Source organism: Panthera leo, chromosome D4 (assembly GCF_018350215.1).
Source record: "Panthera leo isolate Ple1 chromosome D4, P.leo_Ple1_pat1.1, whole genome shotgun sequence".
NCBI classification, from domain to species: domain Eukaryota; kingdom Metazoa; phylum Chordata; class Mammalia; order Carnivora; family Felidae; genus Panthera; species Panthera leo.
In genome coordinates, this window is record NC_056691.1 from 79897799 (window position 1) to 79925169 (window position 27371).

Sequence of the window (27371 nt, forward strand, 5' to 3'; positions counted from 1 at the left end):
TCATTTTTAAACGATGACAGAAATAAAATCTTGTAAACAGTGACACACCTCGTGTTAGATTTATTAAGCTTTCAGAAAACCTCAGCCAGAAGAGGGCTCAGAAGTACCCAACCATATCCATGCTGGTACGGGCACACTGGCCAATGATCACTGCTACCCTCTTTCCATTTCTTTACTCTTGACCTATAGGAAGTGGTATCTTTATGTTTCAAAATGAAATACGTATATAGCCAACTCAGTACAATATAAGCCAGAGTGGAAAGTGCAATAAACTGGTAATCAGTACACCTCTGATAAAAAATCCTCCAATGCCTTTCCTTTTCACTCAAAGCAGAAGTTAAAGGTTTAGTGCTTCCACTGCCCCCCTCCCCCCCACCCATCCAGTACCTTGATGTGAATGAGACACAGGCACCCTTTGCTCTGGGCAGAAGCAGACCCAAACTAGGATGCATGGCTAGGGGGGTGCCCGGGCTGGATTTCAGCCTCAGTTCACTGGCTTGGGTGGGGGCTGTCTACATTGCACAACTGTATACAGGGGTCTTGCAGAGCTCCTGTGATGACCTCCAAGGCTGTATATGACCTTCCTTGTCATTCATGGAGCTCCAGGCACCCTCCTGCCTCAGGCATTTGCACATGCGGCTTCTCCATCAGGAACATTCCTCAAGATATCCACCAGCTTGCTTCCTCACCTCCTTCAGGTCTCTACTCAAGTACCACCTTCTCAGTGAGGCTCAAGCCTGACCACTGTATCTAAAATTACAACCTACCCCTTCTCCTTGTCTCCTTTCCCTGCTTTATTTTGCTTCATATCAATCGTCCAACCTATTCACTGTATGCACTATTTTACTTACCATGTTTGTCTGTCTCTCCATAACTAGAATGTAAGTTTCACAAGGACCTGGATTTTTTTTTTTTTTTTTTTTTGTTGCTTTGTTTTGTTTTATTTTGGTCTGTTGCTTTATCCCCAGAACCTGGAACAGTATCTGGTACATAGGAGGTACTCAGTACATAAGCTGCGTGAATGAATTACAGCACTTAATATATCGTATTGTGACGGTTGGTTTCTCGAGGGCAGACACCGTGCCTTACTCAACTTTGCCTGCCCTAACCTCCTTCACAGAATTGGCACACTCTACATGCTTAAACGCTTGCTGAAAAAATTGTGTGAAATAAGTCATACCTTTAACCAAAGCTTTCTTCTTCAGGGCTGAGACAATTGAACGAAATTGTGGGTGGGTTTTATCTCCCAGGGAAAGAGCGTAAGCAGCAATGGCCAGTGTAAAGGTGCTCTGGGCTGAGAGGGTATTTTCAAGCAGAAAGGTGTCAGCTTTAGTGATAGCCGTGTTGATTTTCTGGAACAAGAGCAGAGGGTACCTAAGTTTGTCAAGCCTCAACCTGTCAACTGATGGGAACCACCCCCGGGGGGGCACCATCCTGGGGCAGGCAAGGCGAAGGGTGGAAAGAAGACTGTCCTCATAGAAGTGGATGGTGTCTCACTGGAACAGATCCCTCTAGGAGAAGGAGCAGAGCCTAATCTCAGAAGGGGAAACATGCTCGTCCAAACCGGGTTAGGCTTTTTGCCCCTGGCAAAGGGCATCTCTGGAGACGTTTTCGCCTTTAGTTTCTGCTTCCCGCAGCAGATGCAGCCCCTGGGAAGGAGAAGCCAGGCCTAGACTTTCACCACTCCCCCTCAGCAGAGCTGGGACAGACTCACATTTTCCAACGTTTTTTTTTTTTTTTTTTTTATTTTTTTTATTTATTTTTGGGACAGAGAGAGACAGAGCATGAACAGGGGAGGGGCAGAGAGAGAGGGAGACACAGAATCGGAAACAGGCTCCAGGCTCCGAGCCATCAGCCCAGAGCCTGACGCGGGGCTCGAACTCACGGACCGCGAGATCGTGACCTGGCTGAAGTCGGATGCTTAACCGACTGCGCCACCCAGGCGCCCCCAGACTCACATTTTCAAACAGAGTTTTACTAAAGAAAACCATAAATAGCAGGAAAAGAACCAAAAGCTACCAAAGTGCTTTTTGATCCTAAGAATTCCTGGGAACATCGTCTCTATTACTCGGTCCCGACCTAAGTGCGTGAGGAGGAAGCCGGAGTGATGTCGTGGTCAGCTCTCCTGGCTCCTCCCGTCCCAGCTCCCCTGCCCCTCCCTCACGCACCAGTGGGTGTCAGCTTGTCCTCTAGGCCCCTGGGAACTTGTCCTTGTTGACTATTTTGCCTCGTTAAGTATAAATAACAATTCTCTTGGAAAAAACTACAAACATTATTTTGTTCTGTGGCTGAAACCCTATAACCCCCTTTGGGATTTTCCATGTCTGTTCTCTATGCTGGTTTGAAGGACATGTCTCATTCGCTTCCGATTTGTAAGCAGGCACGTTTGGCCTCAGTGTGGGATGGTCTCTCCCCCGATCAGGGAAGCTCCTGCTCCCTTGGAGTCTTTCACATTGATCCACGCAGGCGAATCCTCTCCTCTCTCCCCACAACTTCCAAGCAAATGAAATGGCACAGCCCAAAGAAGCAGACAGGCTATCGTGTGTTCTCAGAGGTTCCACAATACGAGATGCCTTGGGTGTAGGGTAACAGTCACATCCGCATCAGAACATTACCAGAGATGCAGGCAGGAGGCAGAGGAGACACCGCCATTTTCCCATGTCAGCCAAAAGTTACTGGTTCTGCTGTCAGCGCCACAGTTTGCTGGCCTGTGACACTGGACAACTGAATTCACCTTACCCAGGGTCTCTAATACCTATCATAATTCTGAAATCCTTTGACCCTGAAACTAAATTCATTTTCAAGGTGGCCCCTCCCACTAAATGGTTAGGAAACAGAGGATGGGTGTTGGAGAAAGGAAACTCTTACTTACCACCAGGGAGCATATATCAAAAGCCTTTCTAATTCCAATCACAGCAAAGGCTGTCAGATATAAGGTGTTCTCCCGGGCTTCGACAGGCAAGGTACCCTACAAGTAAGCAATGTTTTGTTTTAAAAACAGAATGAAATGGCGTCCTCACAGTAAAATGACCTGGGTCTAATCTCCGTTTTGAGCCTAATCTCGCCCTCTCCCTTCATCATCAGTCCTGCAGGACTGCTTGCCATTTCTCAGCAAGATCTGGGTCTTTCTTACTTGCATATGTTCACGTGACTTTCTCCCCCTCATCTCCCCCCTCTGAAGCTCCGATTCATACCTCTTCACCACAAACTCTCCCCCTCCTTCGAGACTCCGTGAGGGACACCTGGGTGGCTTGGTTGCTTGAGTGACCGACTTGAGCTCAGGTCATGATCTTGCGATTCATGGGTTTGAGCCCAGCGTTGGGCTCTGTGCTGACAGCTCAGAGCCTGGAGCCTGCTTCGGATTCTGTGTCTCCCTCTCTGCCCCTCCCCTGCTCACACTCTCTTTCTCTCTCTCTCTCTCTCTCAAAAATAAATAAACATTAGAAAAATTTTAAAAACTATTTAAAAAAAAAAAGACCCTGTGAAAATGCCACCTCCTCTCTGCAGCACTATCCAGCCTCTGTTCTCCCATGCTATTTCCTCTTAGGGCAGTAACATTCCAATGCGATGCTTATAAGACCTTCCAAAGTGCCCTCTATTTACCTCTCCAGCGTTATTTTATGCCACTCATCCCCTAGCTCTCTTAGCCCCAGTTATTTGAGTGAACCTCCCTCCCTCTCCACCTCAAAGTGCCAGGCACACTGTTTGCGTCAGATGGAACATTCTTCCTGCCTCCCTCCTACGTATTTCCCAGGGTCCTGGCCAAGTCATTTTCTTCAATTCCCCCACACCAGATTAGATCCCCTGCTTTCAGTGAAACTGTATTTCCCTTTTCTTAACATGCATCGCACACTTGAAATAACTTGCTCATGTCTGACTTCTCTGCTAGATCGTAAGCTTTATGGCCTCAGCGACCACATTAGTTTAGTTCACTGTTGTGTCTCTACCATGCAGCCCTTAGTTCCCATTCAGTAAGCGTTTCTCGTATGAATAAATGAACACACACAGTTATATGTAGATTAGTGTTGTGAGTATGTAGAGCCTACTTTCCTTACCAGTGTGTGAGCTTCTCTGTGGCGGGCCATCCTTCCCACACCTCCTCCCAGATTGTGCTCAAAATAGACCCTTGCCTGTATTAGGTGCTCAGTGAATGGTTGTCGAATAAATATGGATAGATGGATGGATGGATGGATAGGTGGGCATCTTAAGTAAAACACTGTTGTAGTATTTTACTCTTCAAATAGCACCTGCATGGTGTCAGTTGCCCTCCATTTCTTGTGGGAGTCCTAATCTGCTATTGGTGCAGCAGAGTACCATTATGAGCCCCATGTTAGCCAGGGAGGGATTGGGTTAGGGCAGGCAAAAAAATAAAATAAAATTTAAAAAAAGGCTGTTGAATCTTAAAGAAACATTCTAAGGAGCAGAAGATACTGTAATGACATTTTGGAGAGATACTATAATTGCTTTGTAATTCAAGTTTATAAGTAGATTCTAACCTTAAACAACACTTTGTTGCAGTTTAACAGACTGACCCCAATCTCTCTTACTACTAACAGGATATAAATAGAGTCTCACCTTTCATGACAACACCTTGCAGCCTTGACCTGTAAGAGGGCTCTGAACTTCACATACAGGTTCTCTACCAAGGGTGTGGGGACATATTAGTACATTTTGCCTGTTCTGAGATCTCTAGCACTTACACCCCATGAGCCACCAATGCCTGTTACACAAGATGATGTCAAAGACATCACTCATGTGACCTATACTGAATTTTCTGAACTTTCATATTCTTTGCTTGTACGTGACAGGACTTTCTTAAAGGGTTACGTATGTTTTCTCTTCTTGAAACTCCTAAAATAGGATGAGAACAAAACTCAAACTTGTAAATTAAACTGTTGCTAATCTGTATACTTGGTTTCCTTACCTGTAATTTTATTGGTTGATAGCCCGAATTCTCCTTGAAAGATCCATTTTCTAGTTGACAATTCTCCACCAGCCACAATAAAGTATTACAAATTGAATTTCGGTTCTGTTCTATGTATTTATTTAATTGTCCAAGCACTCTTAAAGCAAAGGCTGTTAACCTTTAAGACAAAATCACATGATGAATATTTAGATGTTCAATCCCTATGGGCTCCCAATTTATAGTGTGTTTTAGTTAAAGCAATATTTATTCTTTAAAAGAAAATAATATTTTTAATCATACAGTTCTGAAGTAAGTTGTCACCATTGCACAGAGGAAGAGAAGATTTTAGGAAGATCTCCAAAAGCATTCAGTCAACAAATGTGAACAGCACATCTTTGGTGATTGCAGTATTGTTGACCAGCACACAAACTAAAAAGTGGTGCCTGATGATTAAAAACAAAATTACTCTAAAGTTAAAGACAATAGTGGTGAAGCAAATAGTTTTGAGTCAGGGCATGGACACATGAACTTGAGACACTGAGGAGCAAAATCCTAAAACTCTAGATTGTAAAATGGGTAAAGCGGTCTAATCTAAAGTCTTGTCCAAAGCCTGAATTTTCCTCCCCAACATTCGTGGGAGTGTTTGCCTCGTTTCTCCTTGAGCCATGCCATTGATGCAGAACTCACCACCTCACAAGGAAGCTTGAACTGTCATGATTACTGAGGTGTTTGGTTTTTTTGTTTTGCTTTGTTTTTGCTTTTTGAAGCAATGTCAGTCTTTACTAAGATCTCTCAAAGAATACATAAGAGTATCTAATTCATAAGCCCACAACGCCTCTACTCCCTCCTCCCGCTCCCGTTCTCTCTCTCCGAGCTGCCAAGAGCTGCCCACTCTTCGGCCCCTCGGGTGCTTTTGAAAGTCAGCCCACTTGACTTTCACCCTCACTTAAGAAATTTATTTTCATTTTTCTTTCTACAAGGAATGATGCATTTTTCTACGTACTTTTTTTGTATCTTCCTTATATTTCTCAAAAAAATATTTTGAAAGTATTCAGGTACTGACCATTTTCTTCTGTGTATATGTTTCTCTCAAGGAACTTGTAGAGTTGGGTCTGGGAAAGTACCCAAATATTTCTGTGTTTCTGGCTGAACTCAGGCTTGCCTAGAACTCTTGAGAGGTATTTACTGAGAGGTGTCTACTGAGAGGTTATTGTATCTTCTGGGGGGAAAGGGGGATTTTCTGTTCTCTAGGCATTTAGTCCCCAGCTGCTGCTGTGCTGGTTTCCAGTCTCACCAACACCAACCCCTTGCATCCTGGTTGGTATCCTCCAGTCGGCATGTTCCAGGGGTCTATGTGTCTTTTAAAATGTGCCACCCACACATGGTTAGACCCACTTCTAAGGTACAATCCATGGGACTTGATCACTGATTGGATATAGAACAAAAAGGAAAGGGAAGATTCAAACTTTAGTATAGAGTATTGCTGCCCACATATTAAGGAAACAAAAACAAAAGAATGAATTTGGCATAGATTATGTTTGAAGGGCTTTGATTCCCAGATCCCTAGAAATATGAATCTGGAGCTTAGGAAAAAAGTTAGGCCTTGAGACATTAATTAGGGAATCACCTGTGTAGAAATTATGGAAATCATGCGTTAGGATGAGATTGCACAATGAGAAACTACAGAAAATAAGAGGGTCAAGAATGAAATCCTGGGGACTGTCAGTAGTTAAAAGGGCATAATATAAAAGTCAGTTATTCCAGATTGTAAAGTTCTTTTTTTTAAATTTTTTAATGTTTATTTATTTTTGAGAGAGAGAGGACAGAGTGTGAGCAGGGGAGGGGCAGAGAGGGAAGGAGACACAGAATTGGAAGCAGGCTCCAGGCTCCAAGCTGTCAGCACAGAACCCATGAACCGTGAGATCATGACCTGAGCAAAAGTTGGACACTCGACAGACTGAGCCACCCAGGCGCCCCGTGGATTGTCAGATCCTTAAAAGTGTTTCACACAGTTGAATCTACAAGGCACCTGGAACACCATGTTTTCATTAAATATTTCGTCAGCACATGATAGCATTTTTTGAAAGCAGATTGCCTTGTAGCCTTTCAATTAATTCCAATGGTCTTTCCTTCAAATCATCAGAAATAAGGAGGTTATCATGCTTCACTGAATAAGCACTTCGTGAGCACCTGCTATGTGTCAGGTATGTACCAGGCACGAGGAACCCTTGGAACTGCCCGTGTGGAGAGTACATTCTAGCGGCAAGATAGACTACACGTGAGATAAGTAAGAATGTTAGTGACAAATTTTAAGGAGAAAAGGAAAGCTTGGGATGAAATGTTGGGATGAGAATGAGATTAGAATGATTAGCAGAGGCCTCGCTGAGAAGGTGACTTTTGGTAAAGACCTGAGGGAGGTAAGGGAACTAGGCACTGATGCCTGGGGAGGAGCATCTCGGACAGAGGGAACAGTCAGTGCAAAGGCCCTAAAGTGGAAGCATCCCGCTAGGTTCAAGGAACATCGAAGAGGCCAGTAGGGCTTGCGTGGAATAAAAGAGAGAAGTGAGGGATGCAGTTGGAGAGGTGAGGCGAGGCCAGACCAGGTAGGGTAGTTCACAGTAAGAAGTCTGGTTTTTACCCAGGGTAAGTTGGGAAGCTCCTGAACCGTTTCGAGTGACGTGACCTAACTTATGTTTTAACAGGGTCACTCCAGCAGCTGTGTTCAGCATAGACAAAGAAGGGCAAGGGCTGAAGACAAAAGACAAGGGGAGGTTAATGCAATAACCCAGGTAAGAAATGATATATTACTTGGTCATCAAAAAGAATGAAATCTTGCCATTTGCAACAACATGGATGGAACTAGAGTGTATCATGCTAAGCAAATTAAGTCAGTCAGAGAAGAGTAAATATTGTATGATTTCACTCATATGTGGAATTTAAGAAACACAACAGATGAACATAGGGGAAGGGAAGGAAAATTCAGATAAAAACAGAGAGGGAGGCAAACCATGAGAGACACTTGAATACAGAGAACAAACTGAGGGTTGTTGGAGGGGAGGTGGGTGAGGGGATGGGCATTAAGGAGGGCACTTGTTGGGATGAGCACTGGGGGTCGTACATAAGTGATGAATCACTAAATTCTACTCCTGAAACCATTATTACACTATATGTTAACTAACTTGGATTTAAATAAAGTTAGAAAAAGAAAGAAAGGAAGAAAGAAAGAAAGAAAGAAACAAACAAACAAACAAACAAACAAGAGTGGCTTGGACCAGGATGGTGTGATGGGGTTGGTGAGAAGCAGCCAACTTCAGGATATGTTTTGAAGGTACAGCCAAAAGTATTTGCTGGATCGGATGTGGCTTGTAAGAGAAAGAAGGCAATGAAAAATTACTAGACTTTTAGCCTGAGCAACTGGATGAATGGACTTTCCATTAAGACCGTTATTCTTTAGTTAGTTAGGCAACCATTTTATGAAAATGCAAATCAAAACCTTTATACTCACCAAGTGCTAGCACTGCCACCCTTCCACATGCTGTAAGAAGAGTCAGCATTTCTGTAGGACATGATGCTCACCATCCCTACGAGGCACCAGAGAAAGAACACAGTGCTTCACTGACCTCTATCTCTACTCACAGAGTGCTTTATTAGCTCCTGGGAATGGTAAACTTCCTTCGGTGTTGGGCAGCACGCATGTGCTCTGTGGCCAACGTTAAATTTCTCAAAAGAAGTATGTGAACAGCTTGAATTGGGAATTATCAAGTAGAACATTTTGAGCTCATTCAAGAAGTAAGGAAGTGCTCTGTAGAGTTTGGAAGGCAGATGTCTTGTCTCTCATCCAGGCATTTTGGTAAGTTAAGCCAAAATGCTACAGAAAATAGTGTTTATTTATGTAGTTGCATCTACCTCACGATTCTCTTTTTGTAGAAATGCTTTTACAATTATGTGTTTGTATAATTCATAAAATTATATATTGGTTTAATGGCACCATTGGTTTAAGAACCACAAGATCTTTAGGTATAATGTGTAAAATGGATTTTTTTTTTTTACCTTCTTTTAATTTTTTCCTCAGGTTCTGGTTTTGAATAAGTGAATTAGTAGAAAAAATGTTCCAATTTTTTCCTGCTTCCAGGTAGTGAAAAACATAGAATACTGGGACAATGCTCATCAGTTCTGCTTCTGCATTCCCCTTGGGGAGGTGGGTAAGAATGTCAATGCCTTCCTGACTCAGAACTGTAGACATGACCTCTCCTATAAGCAGTCCTGTAATAGACAAACAAACAAAAACTCAAGGTAGATGAAATCAATTGCTATCAACTTCTGAGTAATGGTATATTTTAAACAGAGAGCAGACTTGGGGTGTCTGGGTGGCTCAGTAGGTTAAGCGTCCAACTTCGGCTCAGGTCATGATTTAATGATTCATGAATTTGAGCCCCATGTCGAGCTCTGTGCTGACAGTTCAGAGCCTGGAGCCTGCTTTAGGATCTGTGTCTCCCTCTCTCTTTCTCTCCGCGCCCCCCCCCCCCCCCACTCTGTCTCTGTCTCTCTCTCTCAAAAATAAACACTAAAATTAAAAAAAAAAAATTTTTTTTAAATACAGAGAAGAGCAACTCTCTCTGTTCTTTCCTTTTTATCTAAGCAATTGAATTCCTTCTTAGCTGGGGAGAGACAAAATAGATCTGGTCAGGAATATGGATTTAAAAGAAACACCAAGGAGCACCTGGGTGGCTCAGGTGATTGAGCGTCCGACTCTTGATTTTGTCTCAGGTCATGATCCCAGGGTCATGGGATTGAGCCCCACCTGGGGCTCTGCACTGAACATAGAACCTGCTTAAGATTCTCTCTCTGCCCCTCCCCTGCTCTCTCTTTAAAATAAAATACATTAAAACAAAAAAGAAAGAAACATGAAGAATAGCCTTAAAAATAACCACTCAAATATGGTGGTAAGATGGTATAATGTAGTGGGCAGATTACTGCATAGAGGACATGGAAAATTAGTTGTCGTTCAACCTGATAGCTTTAGACATTGTAGACCCTATTAATCAATTGCTCCCACAAAGGAAAGCAAAAGCCTGGACTGTGAGGGCTTTGTCCATAACTCATCATGCAATGTTGGGCAAACCAGTATTTACACATCCAATAGGATTGCACATGATTAGACAAGTTGTTCCCTGGGGTGCCTGGGTAGCTCAGTCTGTTAAACATCTGACTTTTTTTTTTTCTTTTAATGTTTATTTATTTTTGAGATAAATAAAGAGAGAGAAAGACAGACATACAGACAGACAGAATCCAAAGCAGGCTCTAGGCTCTGAGCTGTCAGCACAGAGCCCGATGCGGGGCTTGAACTCATGTACTACAAGATCACGACCTGAGCCGAAGTTGGAAGCTTAACCGACTGAGCCACCCATGTGCCCCTAAACATCTGACTCTTGATTTCAGCTCAGGTCATGATCTCAAGTTTTGTGAGATTGAGCCCTGTGTCGGTGCTGATAGTGTGGAGCCTGCTTGGGATTCTCTCTCTCTCTCTCTCTCTCTCTCTCTCTCTCTCTGCCCTTCCCACCCTCACACTCACTTGCATGCTCTCTCTCTCAAAATAAATAAACTTAAAAGTTTTCTCCAGTACTAACATTCTGTGAGTCCAGGGCTCTCTCTGAGCTAAAATGCAGTCAGGACATTCTATTATTTTAATGATATGTTATTGACTTATAAAGGCTAGGGACGAGGGAAAGCCCACCAAAGCTTCCCCTTCCGCCAATGTACCAGAAGGAAGAGAACCCCTTTGGGACTGATGTTGTGTTTCAGTAGAGCAGTGCACCCCTGGTGAGGCCACATGTATGTCGTAGAGCCTTGTCTGGTGCAAGAGTGGTCGCTAAGATCATGGAAAGTTTTAGAGAAGTCTTTGGGTCAATGACAGCCCCCCACCCTCCATCATGGGAGCATGAACCTCTATTTAAATCAGGCCAGTGGAAGAAGACGGTCGGAAAAGTGGTTGGAGGTTTGAAGGTGGAAGGGGTAGAGATGGGTTTGTATATGCTGCTGAGGAGAGAGGAGGAGAAACAGAATAATCACGAGGATATTTGATTGTAGTGCAAAGCATAAAGTGAAATGAGAAATGAAAATGGCATATGTCAATTTACCTTTTACGCTCACGATCCTTTTGACTTTTGTTTTGGGGACCAAATCTAACGGTATCCTGTATGGGAACTCTTTTCGTCTACTAACGACACCTGAAAATTAAAAAAAAAAAAATTAGATTGGGGTGGTTGGGCGGATCAGCTAGTTAAGCATCTGACTCTTGATTTTGGCTTGGTTCGTGATCCCATGGTTCATGACATTGAGTCCTGCATTGGGCTTTCTCTCTGCCCCTCCCTCCCTCTCTCTCTCAAAATAAATAAATAAACATTTTAAAAAATTATTGGATTTACACAGAATTCTTGAGGGAGCACCAGTAGCAGATTATTTATAATATACCAGCTTCCAAGGAATTGTTTTAAAAGACTCTTTTATAATAACATTAAAATCTAAAAAGGAAATTAAAAATAATCAAGGATTTTTATCAAACCCTAGGCTTATATAATCTCTTTAAATAGAGCATTCAATTTAACTGTAAGCTTCCTGGTCATTACAAGATAGGAAATAAATAGGATATATAAATTTTATCCACCAGAAAAAAGGAGCACGCCGTTTTGTCCAAAGAGAGAAAATTATTCTCAGAACTGAAAGCTAAAAATAACTAAAGTAATTCCTTAGTCAAGGGTACATGAGATTATCTCCTTTGGGAAACATGCCCTGAAATTCTTTCCAATCTCGCTTGATTTAACTTAGACACTTTTGCTCTATGCGCAATAACAGAATTTTAGCATACCTGTATCAGAGCATTTTTCTACTTTAATCGTTGGTTTATTTCACAAAAATGACATTTATCATTCTATTGGTAGAACAAGCACTCTGCTGAGCTCTTAAATGCATTGTTATACTGGATCTTACAACAATCCTGTATGCCAAGTCTATTGTCATTATTTTTATTTTATAGATGAGGAAACTGAGGTTTGGAAAGCAACTTGCTCAAGGTCACAGAGCTGTGCAGATGGGGCTTGGATCTGAGCTCAGGAAGTGTTACTGCAGAGCCCACAGCAGTCATCACAAAGAGACCCCCCCCCCCCCCCCCCCACACACACACTATTGTCTTGCCAAGAAAGCTCTGAGGGCAGGAACCATCTCTTATTAAATGTTGTAATCCCAGCATTTAGCACAGTCCCTGGCACAGGGCAGATGTTAACAGAAAATAGTGACATTTTGCCATTCAATGGACAAGCCAGAGGACTTTGCAGAAGAGACAGGAATGTTCCTCAGGTAACTTCTTTCTTCACTAACCTTTAATAAATGCCGAGGATATAATATTGAAATAAAACTCAGTGAAGACATTTAAGAGATTTGCGGTGTGGTTGAAAGAGCATGGGGTTCAGATGGAGCTCACTCTATACGTGACACGGGGCAGGACACTTCAGCTTTCTATGCCTCACTGTGCTCCTCAGTTCAACAGAGGCAATCACATTTTCCTCCAAGGGTTTTTATGAGGGCGAAAGTAATACAGACAAAGAGTCTGGCAAACAGTTCATGCTCAATACATTGTACTTAATGACAGTAGGCTCTCTGAAATTATCTAAATTCGATCCCCCACTATTTTTCCACTGATGCCCACCCTTGACTATCTCAATTCTCATTAGCAACTGTGCTCCCAGATGGAAAAGGTACAGAAGAGAAAACTAAAACTAAGAGAAGTAAATTTTACTCTTTGTCAGAAAGCATGATAGAAGACTCATCAAGACATCACATAAGAAGCTGGATGCCAGAGGTGGGGCCCCTGGGAGGCACAGTCGGTTAAGCATCCTACTTCAGCTCAGGTAGTGATCACAGTTCCTGAGTTTGAGCCCTGCGTCAGGCTCTGTGCTGACAGCTCAGAGCCTGGAGCTGCTTTGGATTCTGTGTCTCCCTTTCTCTCTGCACCTCCCCTACTTGTGCTCTGTCTCTCAAAACTAAATAAACATTAGAAAAATTGTAAAAAAGAAAAAAAAAAAGGTAGATGCCAGAGAGATTAAAACATTTACGAGTTAAATCTATAAAACCAATAGTATACAACATTATCTTTGTGAACTAAGGGTGGGGAAAGACTTCTTAAAGATTACCCCCCAAATATATAACAGCCTTAAGGTAAAATTATAATGAATTTGACCGTATCAGAGTAAAGGATTCCTGTTAAAATTATTGCTCAAAAAAGTACACCAGAGACAAAAATCTTAGTATATGTGCTACCAAAGCAAGCACATCAGAGACAAAAATCAATAGACAAGAAAACCCAAATGGCAAATAGGAAATAGGGCAAAAGATAAGAATAGGTAATTCACAGAATAGGAAGCGCAAATGGCCCATAAACATATGGAGAAAGGTTAAAAATCATTTGTAATCAGAAAACTCCACATTAAAACAACGAGATACTGTATGCCCAAGCGGCACATTTTATAGATGCAGGTAATAATACCAAGGGTTGGTAAGGATGTAGGCAGATGACAAGCTTTATGCAATGCTGGTGGATCTGAAAGCAGCACAGTGGTTCTGAAGACCAATATGACAGCTGTAAATAATATTCAGGATATGTATGCCCTTTGACCCAGGGGTCACACTTCTGGATATACAGTCCAGCTAAAGGCTGATGCGGATTTGTAAAGGGAGACGTGTAAGGATGTTCAGCATGGTTTATGGTGGTGGAAAATCTGTCTCTAAGAAAAACTGTGGTGGAATAGACTCTGAGACACTGTGTAAGAAGCAGTGACTATTTCTTTAAGACAGAGTGTTGCGTTTACAAACTGGCGACATAGAATAGGATGTAGATAGAATAGGATGTAGACGAGGATTTGAGTGCATGTCAGGAGGAGAATGGAACTAAGAGTAGGGGTCAGCAATGCAGGGAGAAAACACGAGAGGGGTCTGCCCTGACCTCCAACGATGTGGTGTGCCAGGAAGAGAGGAGGGCGAGACGGGCTCCCTGCAGCCGAGGGAAGAAAGGATTTGGAGGCAAAGGGCTCGTTGGGGAGAGAAAGCAGGAAGTCAAGATGAGGGCTTGTGGGACTGAGTTTCCAAATTTAGTTCTCATTTTAAGCTGATGTCATGCAATTTTAATTACTTTACAATTTGCTCTGACACTTCCTTCTCCCTCACTGACATATAGTTTTTCAAATTTTCAGTGATGTTATTGTCCATTTACTTTTCCAAATACATCTTAGCCTTTTTTTTTTAATGGAATTTTAGGGGCATCTGGGTGGCTCAGTCGGTTAAGCGTCAGACTTTGGCCCAGGTCATGATCTCAAGGTTTGTGAGTTGGAGTTCTGCCTCTGTCAGCGCAGAGCCTGCTTGGGATTTTCTTTCTCTTTCTCTCTGCCCCTCCCCAGCTCACACTCTCTCTCTTTCTCTCTCAAAAATAAATAAATAAATAAATAAATAAATAAATAAATAAATAAACAAACACTTAAAAAATGGAATTCTATAAAGTATCATACTGGTATAGAAATTCCAATATATAAATATTGGAAGTATTTAATAAAATCTCCAAACTCAACTGGACAGAATTACTTGTCATCTTTACCCTATTTAGCTCTCCAGAAAGTAACAAAGCTGCTTAAATCTAAATTGTCTCAAACAATAAGGGAAAAAATCAGATGGCAAGATTGGAAAGAGACATAGACATATTATTTATTTGATCAAGATTTTTGATGGAGAGATTTATCTCCAGATAAAAGATCAATCCCATCTTGTGGCCCTGATGTCCACGCCTGGGATGTGTAAGACAGGGCCATTTTGGGCACAGGAGGCATTAAAGGTACAAAGGAAGGAAAGCCAAAGGACCCAGTGGCTCTGAGGGTTGATTTAATTGCATGAGGCCCCAAACCTCAGGATTTGTAATATCTCTACCCACAGATCCTTCACAATGGACAGGCTGGAAGAAGGTCTGTGGGAAGATAAAATTAAAGAAAAAAGTTAGCATATGCATGTAGGATGAATTTTTCTTTTTGTTACTCTGTTGAAGTCATCCTTAGTATGCTTATGATTCTCAGCTGATTTAAATGTAAACGTCTGAATTCTTTGCTTTCTCAGAGGAAATGTCTTTCTTGATGTGTAAGTAAACTTTTTTTCTCATTGCTATATGACTGAAAGAAAAGGAAAATGATTCGATGCAATAATAAGGTTAAATTTTAACCATTTACTAAGGACTATGGAAGGCTGTCTTCTTTGTTGTTGAAAAGAATTGTTAGTTGAACACATTCTAAATTTCATATATATATATTATAAATATAAGTATTTATATTTACATATTTATTTCATGTAGGTATATACTTAGGCCTTGATTAGATGCTCAAATGTTTGCAAAATTCTAACTGTGAGAAGATTCAGAATATCTTTATTGATGGGTAAAATCAGGGAAGCAGGAACAACGAGGAATGGGTTAGTTAAGTGATTAATCAGCATTTTTGTGTTTTCAAATCATGCATGTTAAATTAGTACATAGATGACTTTTTCTTAGGTGTTCTTTGGATTGATAGCTCTATAAGAAAGTATTGTAAATTATTGTGATAGATACAAAATGACTAATATATAAGAGAAATCATGCAATTATTACTATTTCAATGCTTTGCACTAAAACTAATGGAATTATTTCTCTTTGTTCTAAACACGTTCAGATTACAGTATAACACATGCTATCAAGAATGTCAATGAACTAAGAAGTGGTATTTCTGATCCCATACAATTAACATTAAAAAAATTTTTTTAATGTTTATTTTTGAGAGACAGAGTGCAGGCAGGAGAGGGGCAGAGAGAGAGGGAGACACAGAATCTGAAGCAGGCTCCAGGCTCTGCACTACCAGCACAGAGCCCGACTTGGGGCTCGAACTCACAAATTGTGAGATTGTGAGATCGTGACCTGAGCTGAAGTCGGTTGCTCAACCAACTGAGGCACCCAGGCACCCCCAGACAATTAACATTTTAAAAAACAGTGTTTCAGGTTACCTATACACTTGAATTTCTAGGGCAAAAGATAACATATAAAATACAAAATCATTTTGCCTACCATAAATACCCCTTGGGTCCAGAGTAACACCAGCATAACTTTCCTTTTTGACACCTTCTGGCTAAAAAGGCAGAAAACATTCAGTCAAGAATATAATTAAACTTAACTCCCTCAGTTAACTTGTTCCTCATTTAACTGTAACTTAATTTGTTCACTGGATTTTGGATGCCCCCTTCAAATGACAAAAGAACATAATTAAATTTATATGACCTGAATTCTTGGATCAACTTGACCACTTTCTGATTGAAAAATCATTTTTTTAAAGGTCAAATATGTTTAGATATTTACATTCATACATGCAAGGATAAGATTTTCTGGCTATTTTCATAATAGAGCAAATACCTAAATAGAAGTTATTATAAGCCAGGTAATTGATCTAAGTGCTTTGTATGTATTAGCTCATTTAACCTCAAAAAATACTCTATGAAGTAGATGATATTATTACTCCCATTTGATAGATGAGGAAAATGACACATAGAGAAATCAAGAAACTTATCCAATGTCACACCGCTTGTAAGCAGTGGAGCCAGGATTCAAACACAGAGAGCCTGTCTCCAGAGTCTGTGCATGGAAACACCATGCAAGGATGCATAGAGCATGCCTTGGACAAAATAGGTCAGTACATGTTTACTGAAGTGATTTCATGGCTTAAAACAGAAATCAGAGAATGAAGACCCAAGAAGGCCCAGTTCTGTCATTAACTAGCCATGTGACTCTTGGTGAGAATCTTAATCTTAGTAAAATAACATGAAAACACTCAACAGACTATGTGGGTAAATAGTACTTTAATAAATGATAGTTTTCTTTTTTACCCTGTTTACTCATTTGTAAATGGAAAATTTCTGTAGACTATAAATCCTAAACTGTAAATGCATGGGCTGTATCTTATCTACTGTTATATCTCCAATACCTGGCATAATGTCTGGCACATAGATTTTAAGACCTTCTGAATGTGCTAGGGGGAAAAAGCTTGAAAGGCTAGATACCAAATTGTTAAAGCTGTATATCTCTGGGTGTGGGAGGTATCAGTGATTTAATTTTCTTCTCTGTGGTTTTTCAGTATTCTATATTTTCTACAATAAGCAAGTATCATTGTTTTATTTAAATTTTAAAACACTATGTCAGACTTAAGGAAAAGTTATGATAATAGTAAAAAAAAAATCTGAGATAACCTCCCCCCCAGTTTCCCACAAATGTTACCATTTTATTACATTTACATTATTCTTCTCTGTGTTCTTTCTGAACCACTTAGTGATAAGTTGCTGACATTTTTTTCAGACTGAAAAAAGTTGGGTTTTTTTGTTGTTATTGTTCTTTTCCTTTCTTTTTAAAAATTTTAATTCCAGTGTAATCAACATACATCATTATATTAGTTCCAGGTGTACAATACAGTGATTCAACAATTCTATACATTACTCAGTGCTCATCACGGTTAAGTGTACTCTTAATTCCCTTTCTATGAAAAAAGTGTTTTTAAAAAGAATCAGAAAAAGCATATTTTTCTTACCACCACTCGTAATGTTTTTACTAAGATTTCTTTTCCAAGTGAAGTCTCCAGTGAAAAGTTGATGTTGTGGAGGCCGATTTCCAGGGGAAGCACGCTGAAGGTCACCAAATGACTGGAGGAACCTTCTACTCTCTGGGACAGACATTTGGAGGGATTTATGCCCTGGTGGCCAATGGCTTGGCTTCCGGATGTACAGATTCCCTCCACGGTAGACATTTTAACACAGAACTGAAATATCACCAGTAAACAGTTACATTAAAACACTTTATGATAAGGAAAGTATGCCTGGACCATGTTTGTCTGGATACAAACTCTCCCTGATATTTTTACAGTGTTAAATAATCCCTTAGATTCTAAGGCAGAGGAGAAATGTGTATCAAAATCCTTATACAATTTAAACTAAATCCTCAAGCAATTACTTGACACTTGGGGTCTTATAATCATAGAATTTAAATATATTTCAATGTCAGCGGCACCTGGGTGGCTCAGTTGGTTAATCTTCGTTTCGGCTTGGGTCTTGATCTCATGGCTCATGAGTTCTAGCCCCCATTGGGCTCGATGCTGACAGTGTGGAGCCTGCTTGGGATTGTCTCTCTCTCCCTCTCTCTGCTCCCCCACAGCTTGTGCTCACTGTCTCTCTTTCTCTGCCTCTGCCCCTACCCTGCTCATGCTCTCTCTCCCTCAAAATAAATAAATAAACTTAAAAAAATATTTTGATTTCAGATATCTACTTTTTTTGCATCATAGTATGAGGGTGATCAATAGAAAACATTCAAGCATAGCATATACAACATTAGGAGAGTGAAATGGAAATATGTATTCACAGAGGAATTGGTATTTAATCTGTTGGTAATTACAGTTTATTTGGGTATATTAAAATGGAATTTTATGGCATTTAGATTCTGCTATATACATTCAGAAATTTGATATAACCATTTCATTAAAATATTAATATTTAAATATTCCAAAAGTTATAGATTAGCATATTTTTTGAACTTATGATAAAAAATTTTAGAAGCTAATTCAAAATATGCCAATGGGGTACATAGCTTTCCCCTCAGCATTTAGAGAGCATGTAAGCAAAATTTTTGGAAACCGCCGAGAATGAAATTAGAGCTTTTTAAAAAATATAGTTATTATGTGGATGGAACTGGAAGGTATCATGCTAAGCAAAATTAGTCAGAGAAAGACAAATATATGACTTCACTCATATGAGGAATTTAAAATACAAAACAGATGGACATAAGAGAAAGGAAACAAAAATGATATAAAAACAGGGAAGGGGACAAAACATAAAAGACTCTTAAATATAGAGAACAAACAGGGTTACTGGAGGGGTTTGGGGAGGGGGGATGGGCTAAATGGGTAAGGGGCATTCAGGAATCTACTCCTGTAATCACTGTTGCACCATATGCTAACTAACTTGGATGTAAATTAAATAATACATAAATTTAAAAAAAATAAATAAAAACTATAGTTAGATTTTTGGACACACTGAGTTCCCATATAAAGTTTTGTGACTGTGATTTTCAAATGAAATCAGTCACCCTATTGCATAATTCTCTATTTAGCTGTGTGCGGCAAAAAGAAGAGAAATGGTGGGTCCAACCATGGTTGGAGTTTTTCAGGGAGTGTACCCAGGAGTGAGAGAGAATTAAGGGAATTAACATGACTTTAACTAGTGTGGTTTATTATTATAGTGGTAGTTTATGGATTCTAACCTGAACAAGGAGCGAAGTAAAGACAGCAGAGGGCTAATGGATAACAGAGGAGTGACGAAGTCAAGGGATTGGAGGTTTCAGTGATGTGCAGACCTGTAGCTACAAAGTAACGGTGCGATGTCTGAAATAACTTTCAGAGGGGACCCGGACATCTACAAAGCAAAGATGAGCATGACTGGTAAAGACAGAGAGAAGGAAAGGGCTGTTAGATGCAAGACGATGAAGAAACTCAGAATCCAGGGACATAAATGAACTGCCTGTGAAGCCCTTTCTCTGAGCCTCCACAGTATACTGATTATCTTACAGACTTGTATTCTTCTTTAAATTGGAGTTATAAGAATACATGTCTTAAGTCTGCCTTTCTTCATCCCTTCACTGAGCTGAATTTTTGTGTTTTGTGTGTGTACGTGATCATTCCATGAATAGAATTCATATAAAATCAGAGAATTCTTCCTTTTTCCATTTATCTGAACATACCATAAATACCTACTCACCTGCATACCAGACATTCTATAGTTGTAAACAGTTCCTTTCAACTGGATCTGCTCCCCTCGCACAACAGAATATGGTATATTCACTTCCAGGAAGACATCTTTGAACACCTGTGCCTTGAGAGTATCAGCAACACATATACCTTCGGTCCAAAGGGAAAGCAAAGTAGAGGCATATTAGGGAATTCCTATTAATGCCTTGTTAGTACTACTACACCTAAGAATTGCTTTCCTTCAAGGAAAAAGGAATACTGTATCATATTTTTCTGTGTACTGTCATGTCCTTGAATTTTCCACTCATTGATCTTTATTTCAATAATTGTTGGTATTAACAGAAAACTTCATTTCTCCAACAAATATTTAATTCTATTTAAGGCATGAGAATGTTTATCAAACTGAAGTGCCAAATCTCTTTTTGGATATGCATTATTGGCTCTATTTAATAGGTATAAAATTTTGATTGTGGAAACCACGATTTTAAAGAAATAAAAAATACAAACAGATGAAACCAACCCTGAAGTGATTTATAAAGTACCTCCACTAAATCACCACAAAAGGGAATTAGCCCAAGGGAAAAGTAATACATTTGCTTCTAACTCTACTCAAGCTCCCAGTCACTGAGAAAAACAAAGGAAATGGGAAATGGACATTAGCATTTATAAAATGCTCGTCAATATGGTCAGAGATATGGGCATATCCAAGTCTTTTTGTAGTATATTAAAAAGATATTTAACAAATGACACCACTGAAGTCCTGGGTGAGTTTATAAATTATAACAAAAAAACCACATTTTGCTAACAAAATCACTCCTTAAATGAGCATACAACTTAAGTTTGCTTACCACTATTTGAAATGCCAACACCTTGAATTTCCCAGGTAGTTAGAGAATCAGGTAGCACAAACTGCAATCGGCTTCTGAAAATTAATGTGTTAATATTCAAATACAGTGAAACATTGAGTAGCCCAATTTGCCCCCATTCACTAAACAGAATGTTTGCTGCCTACTACTTTAGAAGAAAGAAAAAATTCACAATAAAGCAAAATGACGTCAGGTGTTAAGGAAAAATCAAACCAGAAAAATATATTCATTAAGTCTCCTACTTGTTGCTTGTTTTTAAATATTTCACTTGTATGAGAATTCAAATTCAGAAAGATGCCTTTGAAACACCGCGAACTCAAAACATACAGAAAAAATATTTCTCGTGTGCTATGTTCTAAAATAGGGCAGAAAGGTAATGCATCTTAACGGTGCTCATAACAAAGTCAACATAACTAAGAATTTCTTTTTTTAATATATATTTAGGGAGAGAGGGCGGGGTGGGGGAGGGAGGTAGAGAGAACCCCAAACAGGCTCTGCTGTGTCAACATGGAGCCAGACTAGGGCCCCATCCTGAACCGTGCGTGACCTGAGCTGAACTCAAGAGTCAGATGCCCAACCGACTGAGCCACCCAGGGGCCCCCATAATGAAAAAATTCTGATTAAGATTAAGCTTATACGTTTATTTCTTTGATCCAACAAACAGCTGTTGTCCACCAACCTTGAGTCAGGCATAGCACTGAATACTGAATATGCAGCACTTACGAGATAAAAACCTATTCTCAAGTAGTTTATAGTCTAGTAGAAGAGACAGTTAAGTAAATACATTGTAGTTCATTGTAATAACTGTACCAATAAATCATCTAAAAAGTTCAGAGCCAGTGTGCATTGATTCAACAGATTTATTTGAGTGCCTCTAACAAGCTGGACCCTATGCCAGGTCTGGAATATAAAAGAGTAATCTGAATTTAGTCTTTGCCCTGAAAGAATCCTTCTCATGTGGGAGACAGCAGGTAAACAGGCCATTATAACACTGTATGATATAGGCAACAGGGTTGACTGGGAGGGGTAATTACCCCAGTCACTGATAGGGTGGGGGAGAGTGGTGGGAAGGCTTACCAGAGGAAGTGCTAGCCCCGGGGGAATGTCAGCTGAAATGGGTGACACTGTGGAGGAAAACTTAGAGGAGACGAGGGTAGAGACGAGGAGACCCATTTTAAGACTGATGCCAGTGTTGGGCCTTGAGGCTTGAAAAGTCGATGCTTGGAGCCCCCAAGGGACAGTGATGCTCAGGGACTCAGCACTGTTCATCACTGTTTCCAGTGCCTGGGATAGAGTAGGCGTTCCCTAAGAGTGTGTTGAAAAACAAGAAGAGAGTCTTTCTTCTTATTAATCAGTATTTATTTTCTAATACAGATATTTCAGGATGAAAATGCCTGCTTAATTCTCTCTCTGCCTCTCCTCTGTTCTCTCTCTCTCTCTCTGTCACAAAAATAAATAAATAAATAAAAATAAATAAATAAATAAATAAATAAATAAATAAATAAATAAATAAAATGGGGCACCTGGGTGGCTCAGTTAGTTAAGCATCTGACTCTTGATTTCAGCTCAGGTCCTGATCTCAGGGTTTGTGAGTTTGAGCCCCGTGTCAGGCTCTGCACTGTCAGCATGGAGCCTGCTTGGGATTCTCTCTCTCCTTCACTATCTGTCTCTTCCCTGCTCTCTCCCTGCCCACCCCCCCCCCAAAAAAAAAAGATGAGGGAGAAGAAGAAGAAAAAGAAGAAAGAAAGAACAGAAAAGAAAAGACAAGACAAGATGATGGCTGCTCACTGCAGCATATAGCACACATTTGAGCAAAGGCTTACTGAAGCGGGATGAAATTAAATAGAATAGTACCCTTCCTTACCAAGAGTTAATTTTGTCCTGGAAGTAATGACTAGAGCAAAGCACACATTAAAAAAAAAAAAAAAAAAAAAGGTAAAGCAAATAAAACAAAATTTAACCAAATGGTAATATTGCCTTAACTCTTAAATAAACTATTGGGAAATGGGTAGTTTCCAGATTTATGGCCATAATATTTGCATTTTCCCACATTTTTCAGAGGAAAGTCAAAGAAGTATAATACCTTCTGGGGACATGATGAACTTCCCATAACCAGCTTTCTGGAAAATAGCTCCTTATTTCTGGCTTGCTCACTGGTAACAGGGTCTTTATATCTGGGGGGAAAAAGTATATGTGATTATGAAAAAACAACACGCATTTTATTTAGAGCCAAATTTTAAAACGTGGACAGACATTAATCTATAACTTAAATATTTTCTGAAAGGTCAATGAAACATTTTGTTTAGTGATTTTCAAATAGAGCTTTATTAATTTTTTTTAATGCTTATTTATTTTTGAGAGAGAGAGAGAGAGAGAGAGAGAGACAGAAAGCAAGCGGGGAAGGGACAGAGAAAGAGGGAGACACAGAATCTGAAGCAGGCCCCAGGCTCTGAGCTGTCAGCCCAGAGCCCAACACAGGGCTTGAACCCACAAACCGTGAGATCATGACCTGAGCCAGTCAGACGCTTAACCAAGTGAGCCACCCAGGTGCCCCCCAAAATAGAACTTTATTTATTTTTAAATAAAGTTCATTCATTCATTTTGAGAAAGAGAGGGTGCAAGCAGGGTAGGCACAGAGAGAGAGAGGAGAGAGAGAATCCCAAGCAGGCTCTGCACTGTCAGCACAGAGCCCAATGCAAGGCTTGAACGCATGAACCGTGAGATCGTCACCTGAGCTGAAGTTGGACGTTTAATGGGCTGAGCCATCCAGGCGCCCCACAAAATAGAACTTTAAAGGTCTTGGAATTTCTCCACTAATAGTACTGAGAGAACAAATAAAGCACAAAAATATCTTCAATGATTTGTTTCTTAAATTGCTAAATGTTTAGTGTTCCTGAGATTATAGAAGATACTCATCAATCTATAAAGTTATTTGCATTTTTTCTATTACAGTAATTATGTTTATATTATAAAATAAAGAAGGTTTACCTAAGGGAAATTTATTTCTACTTCCCTTAATAAAATGGACAGAATTTCTGCTTCTGTCCAAGATGCACTGATAAGAGTTACTCTTTTGCCTTAAAAAAAAAAATCAAGAAAGAAAAAAACCCCAGGAACTAAAAACACCAGGCACGTTATATAAAACAACAGTTTTCAGACATTAGAGCATAAGTGACCCAGGGCCATGATTCCTGAGAGAAGGGACACTGGTTTGTTGAACCCTGAAATTGTCCAGGTTTACTGTCTGCAGGCAGTTTTCAGGCTGCAGAACAGGGAAAGAAACCCATGTAGACCTTTGCAGAGTTGCAAAACCCGTAGGAGTTTTGGGAGGCCAACCTATCTAGAATGAGGGGCAGAGCGGAGCACCAGAGAGGTGGGGTGGATTGGGGGCAATAGCAGAAACTCAGTTCCATGCAGTGGAAGCCAAACCAGATGATTACAGTTGAAAAACCGGACAATGAAAAATATATGTACTAGGTGGCTTGTGAAAATGCTCCTTGAAATAAGCAAACATCTGAAAACAACCTAAATATATCTAATAACATGGTTTTTAAGAAATGACCACAAAAATTTACGTTTGCAGAAATATATCCATTCGGATGGACGCTGTTTAAGACACACTGTTAAGAGAAACAGATTCTGAAAACAGGAGCTGTCATTCTGCTTTTGTTCCTTTTGTTTTGATTAGATATAGATGCAATGAAAGTCCTGAAAGTTCTGGAAACATATCAATGAGAGTTTTCTAAATCCTGAAAATATATTTTATTGAAATGGAAGATTTAATCTTTTGTGTAAGTACACTTAACCTCATGCTAGGTTTAGAAATTGTTTGCTATATTTGGTCAACATAGGCATCAACAAAATTTTTAATGGTTGTAATATCACAGAACCCTAGAATTCTAGAACTCAAAGGCATGTTGGAGATCATCTAAGCCTACACTTCTTGCTTTAAAAATGAGGAGGTTGAGGCTCAGAGGAGATACATAATGATTCAAGTTTATAGAAAGAGCTGGCCTTACACTTGCCCTTGGGTCTTGACTGTGGCCCCGTGCGCTCTGTTCTCTACTACATATGCCTCCTTTGATTCCCAAAAACAATAACTGATTTTCTTCTAATGGGCATTTTTTTTCCTAATTTCAATTAAAAATTTTGTTCTTTTTTTATGTTTATTTATTTTTGAGAGAGAGGGAGAGAGAGAGAGAGAGAGAGAGCATGAGCAGGGGAGGGGCAGAGAGAGAGAGAGAGAGAGCATGAGCAGGGGAGGGGCAGAGAGAGAGAGAGAGAGAGAGCATGAGCAGGGGAGGGGTTAGAGAGAGAGGGAGACCCAGAATCTGAAACACGCTCCAGGCTCCCAGATGTCAGCACAGAGCCCAACGTGGGGCTCAAACTCATGAACTGTGAGATAGTGACTTGAGCCAAAGTTGGCCGCTTAACTGACTGAGCCACCCAGGAGCCCCAGTCTAATTTCAATTTTAAATAGAACATGAAAACTGTCCTTTTTTAGCAGAACAGGATCACACAAAATTCCCCATACTGAGCAGAATTCTGATAGAAAATGTCAAACTCACGCAGCCTTCCCAGCCGGATGTTTTTACTAAGATCCTCATCACGGTGCTGCTTTGCTATAAGACAACATTCCTTGAAGATCCTGATGCATCTGGGACCTAGTGTAATGCGGGCAGCACGCTGCTCACAGTCCTCATCGTCGTTACGGTAGGCTCCGTCGAGGCAACATTTCTTGAATAGTGTGTATTTGTATTTAGCAACTGAAATAGTAATGATGCAAATGTCCTTGATTATGCACAGAGTCGTAGCACCCCAGGTTCAGAAAGGATCCTGAGGGGTCCTTGGGTCTACGGCCACATGACCCTGCCCCCATCCCCGGACCCGTAGCAACAGCCAAGGCTAGGTGAGTGACCCCCCACACTCAGCTGGGTACTCCAGGAATGGGGAGAATGTGGTCTCACAAGGCAGATCATTCTCATTCATATTAAATGTTTAAAGAGCTTCTTGCAATTAAGCTAAATACTGACTTTTGACACTGGCACCTTGGGTTCAGCACCCTTTGAGTGAAATAAGTTAATGGAGAAGCCTTCAAATATTTGAAGATGGCTATCAGCACTGTATAAGTGCTTCCTTCTTTAAGCCACATATCCTGCTTTTTAAAACTTTTCTTATAGGATGTGGTTTGTGGAACTCCACTGGTGGCATCGTAAGAGCTAATATTTAAAAAAATATTTTTAACGAATATAAATTTGAATGTATAAAAATGAATATGAATAAAAAATTTTTAATGTTTATTTATTTTTGAGAGAGAGAGACAGAGCATGAGGTGGGGGGGTGGCAGTGCAGAGGGAGAGGGAGACACAGAATCTGAAGCAGGCTCCAGGCTCTGAGCTGTCAGCATAGAGCTCGCCTTGGGGCTTGAACTCACCAACCATGAGATCATGACCTGAGCCGAAGTTGGACACTTAGCCAACTGAGCCACACAGGCATCCCAATAAGTGCTCATATTTTATCATAAGTGCCCAAACTACTCAGTGTCTTTCATATTGTTAGAACTTAGAACTAGGGTTGGAATTAAAATAACTCCTATATAGATGGAAGGAATTCTTATCTTACTCTAAGCATGATTATTAGTTGAACTCTGGCCACTGACTTTCAGTTCAACATTCTTCCTCTTTTAATATCACCAGTGATCATATTTCCATTTAAATAATTGTTCAAAAATAATTTCTGTTAGACTGATTTCCCAAAGAATAATCCAAAATACTATCAGCTGTTAAATACACGGAATAGAAGAAATAGGTTTCTAGGTACACTCCAAAGTTAATCGAATCATGATTTTGGTCAGAAGAAAATGGAAGAATATAATTTTAATTGCCAAATGAAGTCTATGCAGAGGAAATATTTGTAACAAGTAAAAAGTTAACCTTTTAACTTTAGAGATAGAAATAATACTTATTTTCCTCAGACTGAGGTTATGCCAAATGAAGTTGTAGAGTTATTTGGATTAATATTTCTGAGAGAGGTAAGCTAAGACATCTGTACATATCTTTCTTTTCATCCATTCCATTTGGATTAGGAATAATTAGATAATGGTTCGTTCTCTCCAGCTTTTGAATAATAGGATCATAACCTTTTTATAATTGCATAAAACTTTTAGAGTACCTTTCTCCTCTATTTTCTTTTCCAGCATTCTCTTTGGCCTGAGAATTTCTTTGCAGGGCTTATCTGTTAAAGGAAGAAGGAGAAGGAGAAGGAGAAGGAGAAGGAGAAGGAGAAGGAGAAGGAGAAGGAGAAGGAGAAGGAGAAGGAGAAGGAGGAGAAGAAGGAGGAGAAGGAGAAGGAGAAGAAGAAAAAGAACAAGAAGAGGAAGAAAAAGAAGAAGACAAGAAGAAGAAGACAAGAAGAAGAAGAAGAAGAAGAAGAAGAAGAAGAAGAAAAGAAGAAGAAGAGAAGAAGAAGAAGAAGAAGAAGAAGAAGAAGAAGAAGAAGAGGAGGAGGAGGAAGAAGAAGAAGGAAAAGGAGAAGGAGGAGGAGGAGAAGGAGGAGGGGAAGAAGAAGAAGGAAAAAAGAGTTAAAATGACAAAAAAGAAAATTCCATGAAATTATTTAAGTACTTAAAACATTCATAAGTCATTCATGTATTCCACAAATTCTGAGAGCCTGTGTTTGACTAGGCACCATGCACAACACATCTTAACATTTATCTTACCTTAGAGGAGCTCATGATCTAGTGTCCTCTAGTTTGACTTGTTTGAT

The 27371-nt window shown here is 40.1% G+C and overlaps 1 protein-coding gene across 1 annotated transcript in view; it reads right to left on the reverse strand.

The window, feature by feature from the left end:
• C5 (complement C5) overlaps positions 1-27371 on the reverse strand; it is an 85617-nt gene that overhangs the window by 24463 nt on the left and 33783 nt on the right. The window contains exons 16-28 of the mRNA XM_042912455.1: positions 26778-26840; positions 25175-25372; positions 22690-22780; positions 20589-20662; positions 19751-19890; positions 17536-17763; positions 16029-16089; positions 11044-11133; positions 8957-9169; positions 8412-8487; positions 4925-5084; positions 2873-2968; positions 1181-1352 (exon numbers count right to left, since the gene is read on the reverse strand). Of these exons, the coding sequence (XP_042768389.1) occupies positions 1181-1352; positions 2873-2968; positions 4925-5084; positions 8412-8487; positions 8957-9169; positions 11044-11133; positions 16029-16089; positions 17536-17763; positions 19751-19890; positions 20589-20662; positions 22690-22780; positions 25175-25372; positions 26778-26840 (1662 nt within the window). The remainder of the gene's footprint in view (positions 1-1180; positions 1353-2872; positions 2969-4924; positions 5085-8411; positions 8488-8956; positions 9170-11043; positions 11134-16028; positions 16090-17535; positions 17764-19750; positions 19891-20588; positions 20663-22689; positions 22781-25174; positions 25373-26777; positions 26841-27371) is intronic.